This window comes from Orcinus orca, chromosome 19 (assembly GCF_937001465.1).
Source record: "Orcinus orca chromosome 19, mOrcOrc1.1, whole genome shotgun sequence".
Taxonomy (NCBI): domain Eukaryota; kingdom Metazoa; phylum Chordata; class Mammalia; order Artiodactyla; family Delphinidae; genus Orcinus; species Orcinus orca.
The window spans coordinates 11982686-11999520 of NC_064577.1; the positions used below are offsets into that span (position 1 = coordinate 11982686).

Genomic DNA, 16835 nt, shown 5'->3' on the forward strand with positions numbered 1-16835 from the left:
CTCCCGGCCCTCCCGGCCCTCCACCGAAGCGCCTCACTGGACCGAGACGTCTCACTGAACCGAGGCGTCAGGGTCCTCAGCTCAAGCCCGGCAGCGCGTGGAACGCAGGGCTACGCAGCGCGGGGGCGAAGGGCGGGAGAGCGGCACGGGACACGCAGGCGCAAAAGAGCGAGTGGAGGCACCGCCCCGCACGGCTCGGGTTAAGCGGGTGTGCGCAGGCGTGGGGGTCATGGGCGGGACGGTCCCGTGGCGTCTGCGCTCTCGCGCAGGCGGGACTAGGCGCGTGGTGGCCGCGGCGGCGCTGTTCGCCGGCTGTGACGTACTAATTGTGCGCCACCACCGCCGGTGGGCCTGGGGCTCGCGGGAGGGGAAGGAGGAGGAGGAGGAGGAGGGGGAGGTGGTGGAGGTGGAGGCTGAAGCAGAGCGAGAGGCGATCGCGGCGGGGCGGCTCGGCGGGGCGGCGCGCGGCCCAGAAGCGTTGGAATCCTGAATTGAGACGGCTACGCCTGAAGACAGCAGGAGTGGCGGGGCAGCCGCCGTCGCCGGAGAGATGAGCCGGGAAGCCTGAGGCCGGAGACGCCCGCCCTCGGGCCTGTCCGCCCGGCTTCCCCGCTCCCGGTGAGGACGCCCCCTCCCCTCCCCCCAGCTCTGCCACGGCCTCTCCCATTCCTGGACCCCATTCCTACCTAACCGGGGCCCAGGAGGCCCTCGAAGGGGCTTTTTAAGGCCCTTGCGCGCCGAGCCGCCCGAGCCCGTAGGATCCTACCGGTGCTGGGACGCATTCTGGTCCCCGGGACGGAGCAGGAGAGGGGGCTGGGCCAACCTATCTCGGCTCAGTTCAGTCCCAGCGCGCCTCGATTCGGCTGCCTAAGCGTCGCTTCGGTTCTGTTTCAGTTTCCTCTAAAATCATTCCCTTTCTATTAGATTTTACCACCTGAACCATGGACCTGGTATGGTTCCTTCCTGAGACTACCTGAGCATGCCCACACACCCCACTCATTCCACGGTGATGGAGACCTCTCTTCCCACTCTAGATCACGGTTTTCCTGCGGAAATTGTGTTCTCCTCAGGTGTCTCTGTACCATGTCAGGATTCCCGTACTGAGCCTTCTCCGTTATTAGGCTCTCAACTAGGACATTCCTAGTGGTACTAAAATAGAGAAGTGGAACCTGAAAATACTAGGTTTGATCTGGGGATCTGAGAAATAAGAGCCTCGAGGCCTGCCGCTTAGCCATTCTTCCTTGCCTCTATCTGGGCAGGAGAGAGATGATGGCACAGACTCTGAAGGGCACCTTGTGGACCATATTAACTAGGAAGATATGAAGTTAGGAGTTTTGAAGTTTTTTTCTCTTTTCCTTAGTTTATTTGCATTTGATTGCAGAAGAGGTGTGCTGAGGAAGAGAGGCAGAATCCGAGGTGTAGGATGTTTGGATTCTGACGCTCTAACCTTTGTTTTACAGGTTACTGGAAGATGAAAGAGACTATACAAGGGACCGGGTCTTGGGGGCCTGAGCCTCCTGGACCCGGCATAGCCCCAGCTTATTCAAGTCCCAGGCGGGAGCGTCTTCGTTGGCCCCCACCCCCCAAACCCCGACTCAAATCAGGTGGAGGGTTTGGGCCAGATCCTGGGTCAGGGACCACAGTGCCAACCAGACGCCTTCCTGTCCCTCGGCCCTCTTTTGATGCCTCAGCTAGTGAAGAGGAGGAAGAAGAAGAGGACGACGAGGATGAAGATGAGGAAGAGGAAGTGGCAGCTTGGAGGCTGCCCCCCAGATGGGGTCAGCTGGGAGCCTCCCAGCGGCCTCGCCCTCCCCGCCCTGCTCATCGGAAAACGTGTTCACAGCGCCGTCGCAGAGCTATGAGAGCCTTCCGGATGCTGCTCTACTCAAAAAGCACCTCGCTGACATTCCACTGGAAGCTTTGGGGGCGCCACCGGGGCCGGCGGCGGAGCCTTGCACACCCGAAGAACCATCTTTCACCCCAGGAAGGGGGTGTGACACCACAGGTGCCATCCCCCTGCTGTCGTTTTGACTCCCCCCGGGGACCACCTCCCCCCCGGCTGGGTCTGCTAGGTGCTCTCATGGCTGAGGATGGGGTGAGAGGGTCTCCACCAGTGCCCTCTGGGCCCCCCATGGAGGAAGATGGATTAAGGTGGACTCCAAAGTCTCCTCTGGATCCTGACTCGGGTAAGGTGGGAATGGGGCAGAGGAGGGCATGGGGAGAGCTAAGATCCTGGGAGACCAGGAGCCTCTTGCTGTGGTGAGAACTGGGGTCTAAGGAAAGTAGGAGGGCAGAGAGAGGGAGGGTCCAGAACAGCAGTGAAATGTCTTCAGCCCCGTTTTGAGCAGGAACTAAGTCTGGGAAGAGAGTCAAGGCCGGGATACAGGATCCATAGTAGGTGTCCTGTGCATAGATGAGAAAGGGAGCCGTGGTTTAGTGAAGTCAGTCATGTCTGCTTGAAGTCCCACTTCATGTGGCCTCTCAGGATAAGTGCCCCTGCGTGTACATTTCTAGAGAGTGCCGTTCTTATAGTGGTGGGATGGGATCTCTCTGAGTAGTGGAGTACATCACCTGGACAGTTGTGTGTGACATTCTCACTCAGAGTATTTCTCTTTCGGAGAACCCCACTAAACAACTTCAGGCTTTCTTTTTATTTATTTATTTATCTATTTTTTAAAAATGTTTGTTTATTTATTTTGGTTGTGCCGGGTCTGAGTTGCGGCAGGCTTTCTATTTCTTTATTAATTATTTGAATATTTATCGAGCCTTTGTTGTATGCCAGGTACTATGTTAGGTGCTAAGCATATAGTGGTGAGAAATATTTCTGAAATTTACATCTCTCTGAATTCCTAGTGTTTCTTGCTTTCCTCCTGTTTATGAGTACAGGCATACCTCATTTTATTGCGCTTCGCTTTATTGCAATGCAAAGACATTGCATTTTTACAAATTGAAGGTTTGCGGCAACATCGAATAGAGCAAGTTTGTCAGCGCCATTTTTCCAACAGTATTTGCTCAATTCATGCTTGTATCACGTTTTGATAATTCTCGCAATATTTCAAAGCCTCCACCCATGAAAAGATTACAACTCACTGAAGGCTCAGATGATAATTAGTATTTTTTAGCAGTGTTTTTTTTTAATATTTTTATTTTATTGGCATATAATTGATTTACAATGTTGTATTAGTTTCAGGGGTACAGCAAAGTGATTCAGTTATACATATACAAATATTCATTCTTTTTTTAGATTCTTTTCTCATATAGGTTATCCCAGAATATTGAGTAGAGTTCCCTGTGCTGTATAGTATATCCATGTTGGTTATCTATATTATGTATAATAGTGTGTGTATGTTCATCCCAAGCTCCTGATTTATCCCTCCCCCCACACCGTTTCCCCTTTGGTAACCATAAAGTTTGTTTTTGATATCTGTAAGTCTGTTTCTGTTTTGTAAGTAAGTTCATTTTATCTTTTTTTTTAATTAAGTTCCACATATGAGTGATATAGATACTTGTCTTTCTCTGTCTGACCTACTTTACTTCGTATGATAATCTTTAGGTCCATCCATGTTGCTGCAAATGGCATTATTTCATTCTTTTTTAAGGCTGAGTAATATTCCATTGTGTATATATACCACATTTTCTTTACCCATTCCTCTGTTGATGGACGTTTAGGTCGCTTCCATGTCTTGGCTATTGTAAATAGTGCTGCCAGGAACATTGGGGTGCATGTATCTTTTTGGATTATGGTTTTCTCTGGTTATATGCCCAGGTGTGGGATTGCTGGGTCATATGGTAGTTCTGTTTTTAGTTAAGGAACCTCCATACTGTTCTTCATAGTGGTTGTACCAATTTACATTCCCACCAGCAGTGTAGGAGGGTTCCCTTTTCTCCATCTCCAGCATTTATTGTTTGTAGACTTTTTGATGGTGGACATTCTGACTGGTGTGAGGTGATACCTCATTGTCGTTTTGATTTTCATTTCTCTGATAGTGATGTTGAGCATCTTTTCATGTGTAACAAAGTATTTTTAAATTAAGGTACGTACTTTTTTTTTTTAGACATACTGCTGTTGCACACTTAATAGATTATAGTAAGCATAAGTTTTACATGCACCGGGAAACCAAAAAGTTTGTGTGACTCGCTTTATTACATTATTCGCTTTATTGTAGTGGTCTGGAAGTGAATCCGCAATATCTCTGAGGTATGCCTGTAGTAACTTTTCCTCTCTGTCTTTTATAACTTCTTGGACATAATTATCTCATGCTTTAGGGTTTTCATCCTTTAGAGTTTCTATTGGTAGATTTTGTTCCAATTCATCCTTTTTGTGGTCTTATAATTTGTGTGCATCATTTAATCTTCCCATTGGCCTTTGATCTGAGCCAGTTTCTTGCCTCCATTCTGTTTCCCCTGCCCTGCAGGCCTCCTCTCTTGTACTCTGCCCAACGGCTTTGGGGGACCACCTGGGCCAGAAGGGGAGCGAAGTCTGGCACCCCCTGATGCCAGCATCCTCATCAGCAATGTGTGCAGCATTGGGGACCATGTGGCCCAGGAGCTTTTTCAGGGCTCAGATTTGGGCACTGCAGAAGAGGCTGAGCGGCCTGGGGAGAAAGCTGGCCAGCACAGCCCCCTGCGGGAGGAGCATGTCACCTGTGTGCAGAGTAAGGAACCCTAGAGGATCTAGTCTCTTTCCCACAGCTGACTCCTAGATCAGAGTGTGGAGGCCTTACCTCACTCCTCTCTCCCTCCTCCACTCAGGCATCTTGGATGAATTCCTTCAAACTTATGGCAGCCTCATCCCCCTCAGCACTGATGAGGTAGTAGAGAAACTGGAGGACATTTTCCAGCAGGAGTTCTCTACACCTTCCAGGTGAGGCATGAAAGAGATGCTCTTTGGAAGAGGGCTGGGACCGGGGAGACGGGGTGAGAAAGCTGCTGCCTTTTCGGGGAGGAGGAGGGAGCTAGAACTGAGGGGAGGAATCTGCAGGCAAGGTGCCAAGCCCCTGTGAGCCAACCGGGAGGGGCTTTACGTGGGACCCTGAAATACCACGTGTACCTAAGTATTCATGTGCCTCTTACTGGGGAGTAAGCCTTTAGCAAGTCCTCAAAAGGACCCATGACTGAAAAAAAGAAAAAAAAAAAAAAAGGTTAGTTTTAGATTCTTATTCTAGGCAGTAGAAGGTACTTCTGTGTGCCCTAGCCCCCTCGTCTCTTGTGTGACTCCACCCTTGGCCTACCCAGGAAGGGCCTGGTGCTGCAGCTGATCCAGTCATACCAGCGGATGCCAGGCAATGCCATGGTGAGGGGCTTCCGAGTTGCCTATAAGCGGCATGTGCTGACCATGGACGACCTGGGGACCTTATATGGACAGAACTGGCTCAATGACCAGGTAAGGAGGCGTGCAAAAACAGGCCCAAGAGGGGATTCAGGGAGCAGGGTGTCTGGGGCCCTCTGCATGGGGGAGCCCTGTACCCATGCCACACCCTCCATGGCAAGTGGCCTCCCATCTTCTCCCCAGGTGATGAACATGTATGGAGACCTCGTCATGGACACGGTCCCTGAAAAGGTAGGCCTAACCAGATATTTCAGTCCCTGGAAGAACTCCCACAGTTTTAAGCAGCTTTTTCAGTCCCTTTCATCTCTTCCATTTTACATAAAGAGGGTCTTTCTCTCTGGGGAGAGGCAGTAGAAGGTAATTTGTTCAATTCAAATCTGTAATCTTGGTCCTGAACTTAACAATTTTAGTCCTTTCCTCCAGTCTGTAGTGTTTTTCCCCTATGGCTAACCCCACAGATTGGGGTGGGAAGCTATAAGATGAGGTTAAAAATAGTTTGTTTTTACCCTCGGTGAGTTGGACTAGAGTTTGTTGAAACCAGTCCTCAGAGCCATAATGAAATGGAGTGGGCTGGGGAGAGGACACTTAGCAGGAGGGCCTGAGGTCTTTTAATTCCATCCAGTTCTTTTGTATCATTGGCACAGGTGCATTTCTTCAACAGTTTCTTCTATGATAAACTCCGTACCAAGGGTTATGATGGGGTGAAAAGGTGGACCAAAAACGTGAGTTATGAATTCACATCTACTTGTGTAACACCTTGCCTCTAAAGAAGAGTTCTGTTTCCTGTGAGCCCTTTCCTCAATCCTGTTCATTCAAACTTTCAAGTATTTATTAAATGTCTTCTGTGTGCCAGGTGCTGTTCTGGGCACTAAGGATACAGTATTAAATAAAGAAAACTTCTTGCCTTTATGGGGTGAGAGTAAATATGCAAGTTAAATTTCAGCTAGTGATAAGTGCTGTGAGCAAATTAAAACAGTAATGTGGTAACATGGGGGTGGGTACTTTAGATTGGGTGGTCTGGGAAGGCCTCTGTTAGCTGAGACTTGAATGACAAGGAGCTAACCCTGTGCAGATCTGGGGCAAGGGTGTTCTAAGCAAAGGGGACAGCAAGTACATGGGACACAAAGTGAGAAAACGTTTGAGGGTCAGAGGGCCTGTATGGTTGGAGCAGAGTGAGCAAAGGGAAAACGATAGAAAATTTGGTCAGAGAGTAGATAACGTGAGGCATGGAGGGTAGATTTTTTTTTTTAAATAAATAAATTTATTTATTTTGGGCTGCGTTGGGTCTTTGTTGCTGTGCACGGGCTTTCTCTAGTTGTGGCGAGTGGGGGCTGCTCTTCATTGCACTGCGCGGGCTTCTCATTGCAGTGGCTTCTCTTGTTGCAGAGCACGGGCTCTAGGTGCGCGGGCTTCAGTAGTTGTGGCGCACAGGCTTAGTTGCTCCGCGGCATGTGGGATCTTCCTGGACCAGGGATCAAACCCGCGTTTCCTGCATTGGCAGGTGGATTCTTAACCACTGCGCCACCAGGGAAGTCCCGAAGTGAGGGTAGATCTTATTCTTTGTGTTCTGAGAAGCCATTGAAGAGTTTTAAGCAGGGTGGGAAGTGCCTCATGTTTTAAACTCCTGTTTCAATGATAGATTGAAAGAGGCAAGAGTGGAAGCAGGCAGGCTAAATGGAGTAGCTGAGAAGTCCAGATGAGAAACTTGGACCAGAGTGGTAAAGGTAGAAATAGAAGTAGTTTTATCTAGGATAAATTTTGCCAGTAGAACCAATAGGACTTTCTGATGGATTGGACATGAGAAATGAATAAAAGATAAGATTCAAGGGATGATGCTTAGGTTTTTGGCCTAAGTTCCTGGGTAAAATAATGAAGGGGAAGGGGAGCCAACTTGGCGGTGGGGGGGGAGTTCTTTTCCCCTGTCCAGTTAGTTTACCTGCCGTCTGATTCAAAGGCCAGGAAATATCTATAGTGAGTTAGGGCCGTTGACTCCAGCATTTCTTAATTCCTGTCTCCAGGTTCAAGAGCTTACACCCGCAGGGACCTGGCAGGCCTTCTTCTGGTAGAGGCAGGGTGACATGCAGTGGAAAGAACTTGGCTTTCTATATGCCGGTGTTTAAATCCCACCTCTGGCATTTCTTACTTCTGTGACCTTGAGCAAGTGACTTTACTTTTCCAAGCCACAGTTTCCTGATGCGATCTTTCTCAGAGGATTGTTGTGAGTGTTAACTGATTGAGCATCTATTAGGTGCCATGCGTTGTTCTTAGTGTATCATGGATATTAATTAATCTGTATAACAAACAGGTGAGGGTAGGTACTGTTATTTTCACCCTCTTACAGAAAAGGGAACTGAGGTACAGAGAGTTATTAAGTAGCTTGCCTGTGGTCATACGCTAGTAAATGGAAGAGCTGGGTTTGAACCCTGCGAGTCTGGCTCCAGGATCCTGAGCCTGGGTTCTTAGCTACTAAGCACTTGTGCCTTTAATGTGTGTGAAGTACCTGGCCCTGTCCTGGGCTCTGTTTGTTGTGCGCCACCTCCTCCGTCCTGCTTTCCTCCTTAAGCCCAAGAATCCAGACATCCAGATGCTGAGCCTTGCCTCGCAGTCTAGGGGCTGGGTATTGAGTTCTCCCACTTGGCTCCTTGCCTGCTTCTCCTTCAGAACCCTCCTGGCAATAGGCAGGATTCCTGTGCTGTCTTTCCTGACCTCCAGCACTGCTTCCTTAGGTGGACATCTTCAATAAAGAGCTACTGCTAATCCCCATCCACCTGGAGGTGCATTGGTCCCTCATCTCTGTTGACGTGAGGCGGCGCACCATCACCTATTTTGATTCGCAGCGCACCCTGAACCGCCGCTGCCCTAAGGTTTGAGAGGGAACGGGAAAGATGGGCAGAATGTGGGGAGGAGATCCAGTGGCAAGGCATTTCAGGCAGAAGGGTGGGTTTGGAGGCTCTGAGGAGCAACCTGGGCTTGCTGCCTGTGACCACCACAACTTGGGTTCAGTTGGGAAATGTAGGGGCATCACTTCCTCCTTTTCTCCATCTACATAGCATATTGCCAAGTATCTACAGGCAGAGGCAGTGAAGAAAGACCGGCTGGATTTCCACCAGGGCTGGAAAGGTTACTTCAAGATGGTCAGTTTCTAGAGGAGGGTTATGGGGGCGGTTTTGGGGGCATGGTAGGAGGCAGAAGTTGAAGCCATACGTGTAGGGTCTCCTCTAGAAGGGCTTACCTTCTTTTTATTCTCTAGAATGTGGCCAGGCAGAATAATGACAGTGACTGCGGTGCCTTTGTGTTGCAGGTAAGCAGATACCAGTTGGGTTAAAGAGTTGGGAGGGAGGCGGGAAGCTGTCTCTCATTTGGCTCACAGCCACTTAGGGAGCGGGAGTAAGCTTCTGTGTTAGAATGCAGAAACCCTGATTTCATTGTCCTCTCTTGGTTTCGCCATACCGCATTGGGACTGGGTGTGTGGTCCTTGGTCTCTGGGCCTGATATAGCTGCCTCCTGATCCCCTAACGCAAAGTATTTTCTCTGTTAACACTGGGTGTTTTATGTATCAAATAGGAACACTGGCTTTAGAGTCAGACTTCTTTTGAACCCCAGTCTATGGGACCTTGGCTTCCTTTGTGAAATGGGAATGTTCTCGGAAAGATCCAGTGAGATGTGTATCATACAAAATATGTAGCACAGGTCCTGATTTGGGGGGGGATGCTCAGTAGATGGTTCTCATGGCCTGCTTTGTTAACACCCAGTATTGCAAGCACCTGGCCCTGTCTCAGCCATTCAGCTTCACTCAGCAGGACATGCCCAAACTTCGTCGGCAGATCTACAAGGAGCTGTGTCACTGCAAACTCACTGTGTGAGCCTCGTATTCCAGGCCTCAAGCCCATTCATTAATGGGCAGGGGGACATGGGAGACCCTTCCTTCCCAAGAAACTCCAGTTCCCTTTGTCTCTAGCCTCTTCCCACCCAATTCCCTTTGGATTTTCATATTTAAATGTTTTAATTGATTTCTGTATTTTTTTTTTTCTTTGAGAGAATATTTGTTGATTTCTGATGTTCAGGGGTTGGCCATGGAAAATCCCCTTTTTCCTTCTGTCTACAGGGGAGTATGGCCTTGTGGCCTGGGTGGGGCAGTCATCTCCCTTCCATGTGCAGGGCTGGGGGGCAGCAAAATCTGTGCTGGGGTGGTGGGCGGGCAATGGGATTACTGCCTGCCAGATCTTCAAACTTTTTTTAATATATATATATATATAAATACCATGGTCCTTCTCTGGTCAATAAAGGATCCTTTGGAGATACATAGTGGTGGTCTTCCTTAAGGGGCCTCAAACTAGTGGATATGCTCTCCGGCTTTCCTCCAGTCAATGCTGTTAGCTACCCTTTCATGGGTCTTGAGACTTCCCCGGGGGGCCAGCTTTCCATCCCTGGCTCAGACAGTGCCAAGACCATGTCTTCAACCAAAAGAATCCCCCAGCAGGGGGAGCCGGGCTGGAAGGAGGGAGAGTAGGTAAGCCTCAAAAATACGGGAGCTTGAGAGGTGCTGAAGTTGGGAAAACAGCATACTTAAGGGAGCCCACCAAGATTCATGACAGCAACCCCAAATGCTCTTAAGCCCGTTACGTAAGTTCCTTCATCCTTTCTCCCTCCAGCCCGGGGGTATGGTGGCCCTTGATTCCATTATCCCTGTACATTCGGAGTTGGTGTCCGATTTATCTTTGCTGCAGGAGAGAACAAAATTAAATGTGGGTCCAGTGGAGACCTGGAGCAGAGGTAGAAGGAAGTGCTGGTCCCGGGAGCCCGGAAGTCCCTGGAGGCTGAAACCTCGCCCCCCTTGCGTGATAGGGTCTGCTAGGCCACATGACCAGGGCACTCTCGCCTCCGCACGTGTAGGGGTGCAGGGCACCAAGATGGCTGCCAGGCCTCGAGGCCTGAGTCCTGTATGTCACTTCCGTACCGGCAAGAAAGGCGGGCCCTTTAGCCAATGAGGCCGCGGGGCGGGCCTTCACCTTGATAGGCACTCAAGCTATCCAATGGTGGCTGCGTGCCAGAGCGCCGACGAATGAACGTCACGCCGGGTTGCTGAGCGGCGGCAGGCGGAGCCGAGGAGACCAAGCCAATGCGATGGCTGGGGCGGGGTTGGGCTCCCTATAAGTTGTCGATAGGCGGGCACTCCGCCCTAGTTTCTAAGGATCATGTCTGCGAGTCAGGATTCCCGGTAAGAAAGCCATTTGCAAGAGATTGTGGCTACTTACCCTGCTGTCCCTTCCGAGGACCCCACCGGGGGAAGCTGAGGTCCACCGCCCTAGGCCCCCCCAGGGTTGCGGGGCGAGCAAGCCGGGAGCACCCGTGGGAGGGGGCGGTGAGGGGCGGGTCCACGGCCGACGTTGCCGCCAGGGCCTAGGTAGAGGCCGAGGACGGCCCAGGTTTCGGGGCTCAGCGCGCGAGGTGAGCTACGAGGGCTCGACCGACGAGGTGCGCGAAGCCCCGGCGTTGAGTCGGGCGGCGAGGTGGCAACCTGGCGTGGAAAAGAGAGGTAGAGGCGACCGTGCGTGGCCCGGAGCCGCCGGCCCGGTTGCCTCACTGCCGGAGGGCTCGCGCGATCGGGATTCTGGAGGATTCTGATGGTACCACTCGCCGAAGGCGGGGGTGCCTGCGTCCTCAAATCCAGTCGCTGAGTCGCGTGGAGCTGTGGGTCGGGGGAGAAGAAGCCGGCCGTTCTGTGTGCTGGTTTTCTTGACGGCCAGGACCGACCCTAACCCCGAGGAGCGGCCGCGTGAGGCACCAGGAGCCCACCCGGCGCCGGGCGGGCGGGTCCATTTTGCCGCACAAGCCGGGCAATTGGCAAACTGCGGATGGTCAGGTCCATTTTCCTTCGGGGGTGAGCGGCCTGAGGTATGGGAGGGCGACGCCATTTCGCGACGGGGCGGGCGGGATGTGGTTTGTTCCGGGGTGGGGGGGGGACGCCGCCGAGTGGTCGAGGGAGCAAGCACATGGCGTCCCGAGGTGTTCCCCTCCCCCAGTCCGTTTCGCTTCTAAGTGTTGTGCAATCTCCCCCTTTGCTAGCTCGGCTGGGGCTCATTGTGCGCGAGGCCGCCACCGCCCGCGGCCTCCCACATCCGGGCACTGCGAGGGGGGGAGATGGGCTCGAGGGAGTGGGGGAGGGCGCGAGCTGCATGACGTGGGGGGAAGGGGATGTCCTACCCTGGCATCTGGGGAGGAGAGGGCGGGACTTCCGGCGGGCAGGGGCCACGGTGGGAGGTGCACGCGTTTGGGCTTGGAGCGTCAGGCTCAGGACACGTGGGCCCGGAGGCAGGCACCACCTCCGCGCCCCTTAAGCGCAGATTGGTTCCTTCCAGCCTCTGGGTCTTCTAGGAAGGTTACTCTATCATGTCGGGGTCGGCTTGACTTGAGCCGCTCCCGAGATGGGGCCTGACTCAGTTGTAAAATAACTATTATGTTTTTTTGGGAACACGTGGGGCTTGCACTAGGGAGTGAAGGCTGATGGCATCATGCAAAGTTGGTTTGCTGCTAGGAAGAGGGTGGTTGTCAGGATTTCTACATACTGTATTTTTAAACCGACAGATCTAGAGACAATGGCCCCGATGGGATGGAACCCGAAGGCGTCATCGAGGTGAGGTTGGACCCCTCCCACCATTATCCTTTAACTCTGGCAAAAGCGGTGCCACTAGCATTGTTCTTTGGCTTTTGAAGTGGTGGTTTAGTGAATACACCAGTGATTGAAACCCAGGATTCAGCTGTACTACGTAACATAAAACTCCCAGGTAGTTAGACACGACACCTTAACTCCCTTGCAGAAATTTGTTTAAAGTTTTTAAAGTGTGTTTAAAACAGGTCACTCAGATTCTGTTCTCCTTTCTACAACATCTAGGTTCACTGTTTACAAGTGGGCTGGCCCCTTAGGGGGGTTTCCCAGGTCGTGTAGAACTATCAACCATCTGGCTTCCATGGGGAGAAGAGAGGTTGTGGGCTCTGAAGCTGGTGCAGGCACCAGGTCCTGTTTACTCCAATGTAAGAGCACAGCCCTATTTCTCCTACTTGAATTTGTTTTCTACAGAGTAACTGGAATGAGATTGTTGACAGCTTTGATGACATGAACCTTTCGGAGTCACTCCTCCGTGGCATCTACGCCTATGGTTTTGAGAAGCCCTCTGCCATCCAGCAGCGAGCCATTCTTCCTTGTATCAAGGGTAAGACCCTTCTGCCCCAGAACAAGTTCTGGACTGTCCCTGGCCTGGGTAGAGTGGTGCCTGGTTGGTGGTGCCTGTCTTATATCAGCCAGGGACAAAGTAACTCCTTGTTTATCCCAGCTTGGCTTTTGGTTTGTGCCCATGTCTGGTTCATGCCCTGGAAACATGGATTGCTGGTTTAATTTCAACAAGGTAGTGTTTTAGCCAGATCATGCTGGCTTTTTACAGCTGTATTTCTAGCCCAATTTTGTGCAGTACTAAATGGCTGAAACCTGGCCTGATTGTCCAGATCTGTTCTTGTTTGGATACTGTGTTGTCATGTAGACTCTGAAGCACTTATTGCTGGGCACAAATCTCTATTGGTTGCTTACTGATCTCATTCAGCAGGGCTGTTGAATGTCTCACGAGTCTAAAGAATGCTTTCTACCATATAAAATTTCTCTCCTAATTTGTGTTTAGGTTATGATGTGATCGCTCAAGCCCAATCTGGGACTGGGAAAACGGCCACTTTTGCCATATCAATTTTGCAGCAGATTGAATTGGATCTAAAGGCCACCCAGGCCTTGGTCCTGGCACCCACTAGAGAGTTGGCTCAGCAGGTGAGTTTACCTTTCTTCCCCTGAAGGACTTATTTAGTAAGTGGTTAACATAAACCAGAAATCAGAAGTTGTGCTCCAACTCCTACCACTTTTGGAAGAACTGAAGTATGGGGAAAAGAGATGTTATAAAGTCAGTTGATGACTTTTATGTTTCAAGACTTAGTAGGTTAGTTGTAAGCTTTTTCCTCACCAAACACTGTAAGCATCCCTTACTCCACCCATTTCCTGAGTCAGACGGGGAAGGCTGCTGGGTGGAGCCTGGCTGGCTGGGCAAGTTTGGCTGTTCTATGAAGAAAATCCCCTGGCAATGGGCAAAGAGACACCTGATTGGTGGTGGTGCTCTTGAATCAGTCAGGGGCAAAGCAGATGTCTAGTCCTTTCTTCATCGTAGCTTGATGCCTGGGTTGGTGGCCAGAGCTGTTTCATGGCTGGGGCACATAAAATGTTGGGCTATTTCCTGGGTCTTGGAGGGGAAAAAAATCAGAAACACTTGTCTCATAAGTTGATTACTGAGTTTAGGGGAATGTATTCTTACAGTGTCCTACGGAGGTATCATGGTCATTCTGTGCCTAACTTCTGAACAAAGGCAGTGTGAGCAAGAAGTTACAGTAGAGCTCCACTCGAGGGCCCTTAACGTTTAGAACATGCTTTAAGAGTGAACATGCCGGGCTTCCCTGGCGGCGCAGTGGTTGAGTCCGCCTGCCGATGCAGGGGACACGGGTTCGTGCCCCGGTCTGGGAAGATCCCACATGCCGCGGAGTGGCTGGGCCCCGTGAACCATGGCCGCTGAGCCTGCGCGTCCGGAGCCTGTGCTCCACGGCAGGAGAGGCCGCAACAGTGAGAGGCCCGTGTACCGCAAAAAAAAAAAAGAAGTGAGCTTAATAGTGTTTGTCTCAGAGCTGGAAAGAATAAAATACGTAGCACTTAAAATGGTGCCTGGCAGTTGTAGCTAACATACAAGCACTTATGTTTTTCTGGTTCAGATACAGAAGGTAGTTATGGCCTTAGGAGATTACATGGGTGCCTCGTGCCATGCCTGCATTGGGGGTACCAATGTGCGTGCTGAGGTGCAGAAGCTGCAGATGGAAGCTCCCCATATCATCGTGGGTACCCCAGGTCGTGTGTTCGACATGCTTAACCGGAGATACTTGTGTGAGTGTACAATTTTCTAGCTCTCTGGGTCACTTCCTATCCATGCCTTTCCAGTTTCTTAACGTGGCCACAATTTGATTCCCAATGATATCCTCTGAGAGTTGCTCTGTGATGAACCCCATGCGTGTCATCTGAGCCTGGCTTCCCTGTCATCTCAGCCCATGTAGTGTTCTACTTCCCAGGGCTATTGTCTGGCCTGGCAAGGGGGTCCCAGGCAGAGGATCAGTCTTTGTCTTCTGAGAGCAGACCGCCTGTCCCTGTTTTTTTTATTGGGAAAGTTAGGGGTAGTTCACACTTCTCTAGTAACTACCTGTTGGTGTTTTTCTTTCTGCAGCTCCCAAATACATCAAGATGTTTGTACTGGATGAAGCTGATGAAATGTTAAGCCGTGGGTTCAAGGACCAGATCTATGACATATTCCAAAAGCTCAATAGCAACACCCAGGTGAGGAGGACATTGGAGTCTTGCTCGCATGGCTGACAGTTGCTTTGTGTAGGTTGTGGTGTGTTGCTTTGTGTAGGTTGTGGTGTGCTTGGGGTGATGATGGAGCATTATCAAGTGCCAAAGGAGGGACTTCCCTGGCAGTCCAGGGGTTAAGACCTGGCACTTCCAATGCAAGGGGTATGGATTCGATCCCTGCTCAGGGAACTAAGATCCTACATGCCACGTGTTGTGGCCAAAAAGTTAAAAAAAAAAAAAAATTTGGATGATATCCAGACATGTAAAAAACCCAAAAGTGCCAGGGGAACCATGGAGTTCTGGAGTATCCCCTACCCTGAGACTGCGCTTTTTTTCCATTAGGTGGTTTTGCTGTCAGCTACAATGCCTTCCGATGTGCTTGAGGTGACCAAGAAGTTCATGAGGGACCCAATTAGGATTCTTGTCAAGAAAGAAGAGTTGACGCTGGAGGGTATCCGCCAATTCTACATCAATGTGGAACGAGAGGTGGGGCCCAGTGCAGGAGGCGGGCCTGGTGGTAAGTTGTTGGGTATAGCCCCTGACTGATCTCCTCCCCCCACCCCACCAGGAGTGGAAACTGGACACACTGTGTGACTTGTATGAAACCCTGACCATCACCCAGGCAGTCATCTTCATCAACACCCGAAGGAAGGTGGATTGGCTCACTGAGAAAATGCATGCCCGAGACTTCACGGTCTCTGCCATGGTGAGGTTTCTCCACCTTGTTTTACCAGCAGAGTCACATGTCAGGGTCCTACTCACAGGCAGTTCTCTCAGAACCAATGCACCTATTTGTAACACCGTTACACTGTTCTATTTCCTGTTCTAGCACGGAGATATGGACCAAAAAGAACGAGACGTTATCATGAGGGAGTTCCGCTCTGGCTCTAGCAGAGTATTGATTACCACTGACCTGCTGGTAAGTAGAAGGGCATTTGGACAAGAGGGGAGGGAAGATGGGAGAATCCAAGGTGATTCCCTCTTCCAAGGGGCCTGCTAGTGCCCCTCTTCAGGAAAGTAGCAACTTGGAATAAAATCTGGCACGCCTCTGGTTTCTGGGGAGAGGGGATGTTTGTTTCCTTGCCTTCCTTTGGCTGCCTACATGTATGCTTAAGTCTCTTTCTGGATAGACTTAGGGTGTCCTCTCATTCACACACTGAAGCTGCCTTTTTTCTGGACATAGGCCAGAGGCATCGATGTGCAGCAGGTTTCCTTAGTCATCAACTATGACCTCCCCACCAACAGGGAAAACTACATCCACAGGTAAATGCAGATCTGGACTGTTAACCAGCCCAGCCCCCTCCTGCACAATCCTCCCGGCAGGGAAGCGTCTTATTTACTCTTTAATCCTCACTTATTCTAAGGTGTCCTTGTTTTCCAGAATCGGTCGAGGTGGCCGTTTTGGCCGTAAGGGTGTGGCTATTAACATGGTGACAGAAGAAGACAAGAGGACTCTTCGAGACATTGAGACCTTCTACAACACCTCCATTGAGGAGATGCCCCTCAATGTTGCTGACCTCATCTGAGATGGGCTGTTCTGCTACCTAGCCCCAGCCAGGGCTCAGTCCTTGGGGGGCACTGAGGAGCAGCAGGAGGGGGGAGGGAAGGGAGTCAAGGGATGGACATCTTGTCATTTTTTTCTTTTTTTTTTTTTTCTTTGAATAAATGTCACTTTTTGAGGCAAAAGAAGGAACCGTGAACATTTTAGACACCCTTTTCTTTGGGGTAGGCGCCGTCTCTTCTCCCAAAAACACTAATCCAGTTCCCTAACCTAGTCAACCTCCAAACCCCAGAGGCTCTCCCCACCCCACCTGAATTCCTCTGAAAATGATTTCAGTCCACCTCATTTGCTGGACCAAATCTGGAGGGAGAACCCCCGAGTTAGGTGGCCCAGGGGGTTGTCCCCAGGTGGGGGGAGTAGGGGAGAGAAAATGGTAGCCATTTTTACATTGTTTTGTATAGTATTTATTGATTCAGGAAACAAAGACAAAATTCTGAATAAAATGACTTGGAAACTGCCTGCCTTGGCTTGTCATTTCTTACCTCCCCTTCCCTCCCATCTGCTACTGGGTACAGCTCTACTGC

General features: G+C 50.7%; 2 protein-coding genes and 4 non-coding genes across 6 annotated transcripts; all 6 read left to right on the plus strand.

Annotated features, from left to right (window-relative positions):
- Positions 1-369: 369 nt before the first annotated feature.
- Positions 370-9630, plus strand: SENP3 (SUMO specific peptidase 3). The gene is made up of 11 exons (XM_004266908.4): positions 370-618; positions 1461-2186; positions 4416-4655; positions 4753-4864; positions 5236-5383; positions 5513-5560; positions 5974-6051; positions 8056-8193; positions 8380-8463; positions 8580-8630; positions 9082-9630. Exons 2-11 carry the CDS (start codon positions 1472-1474, stop codon positions 9190-9192), a joined length of 1725 nt encoding a protein of 574 aa, XP_004266956.1. The 5' UTR covers positions 370-618; positions 1461-1471; the 3' UTR covers positions 9193-9630.
- An 810-nt stretch (positions 9631-10440) lies between these two features.
- Positions 10441-16768, plus strand: EIF4A1 (eukaryotic translation initiation factor 4A1). The gene is made up of 11 exons (XM_004266906.3): positions 10441-10547; positions 11915-11963; positions 12408-12540; positions 13000-13139; positions 14123-14291; positions 14626-14735; positions 15093-15236; positions 15319-15456; positions 15580-15669; positions 15934-16013; positions 16132-16768. The coding sequence occupies exons 1-11, from the start codon at positions 10525-10527 to the stop codon at positions 16274-16276; spliced, it is 1221 nt and encodes a 406-aa protein (XP_004266954.1). The 5' UTR covers positions 10441-10524; the 3' UTR covers positions 16277-16768.
- Positions 12575-12709, plus strand: LOC117200439 (small nucleolar RNA SNORA48). The gene has a single exon (XR_004482017.1). It is a non-coding gene; the product is annotated as a small nucleolar RNA SNORA48 (small nucleolar RNA).
- Positions 13436-13580, plus strand: LOC117200440 (small nucleolar RNA SNORA48). The gene has a single exon (XR_004482018.1). It is a non-coding gene; the product is annotated as a small nucleolar RNA SNORA48 (small nucleolar RNA).
- On the plus strand, positions 14395-14535 carry LOC117200448 (small nucleolar RNA SNORD10). Its single transcript, XR_004482025.1, has one exon. It is a non-coding gene; the product is annotated as a small nucleolar RNA SNORD10 (small nucleolar RNA).
- LOC117200433 (small nucleolar RNA SNORA67) lies at positions 15715-15856 on the plus strand. The gene has a single exon (XR_004482011.1). It is a non-coding gene; the product is annotated as a small nucleolar RNA SNORA67 (small nucleolar RNA).
- Positions 16769-16835: the final 67 nt, after the last annotated feature.

Bases quoted from the DNA above. Each gene is read 5' to 3' on its own strand.
- SENP3 (XM_004266908.4), top strand. From the start codon at position 1,472: ATGAAAGAGACTATACAAGGGACCGGGTCTTGGGGGCCTGAGCCTCCT. The intron at 4,656-4,752 runs GTAAGGAACCCT...TCCTCCACTCAG, and splicing joins GCATGTCACCTGTGTGCAGA to GCATCTTGGATGAATTCCTT. The intron at 8,464-8,579 runs GTCAGTTTCTAG...TTTATTCTCTAG, and splicing joins GGAAAGGTTACTTCAAGATG to AATGTGGCCAGGCAGAATAA.
- EIF4A1 (XM_004266906.3), top strand. From the start codon at position 10,525: ATGTCTGCGAGTCAGGATTCCCG. The intron at 13,140-14,122 runs GTGAGTTTACCT...TTTCTGGTTCAG, and splicing joins CTAGAGAGTTGGCTCAGCAG to ATACAGAAGGTAGTTATGGC. The intron at 14,292-14,625 runs GTGAGTGTACAA...TTCTTTCTGCAG, and splicing joins GCTTAACCGGAGATACTTGT to CTCCCAAATACATCAAGATG.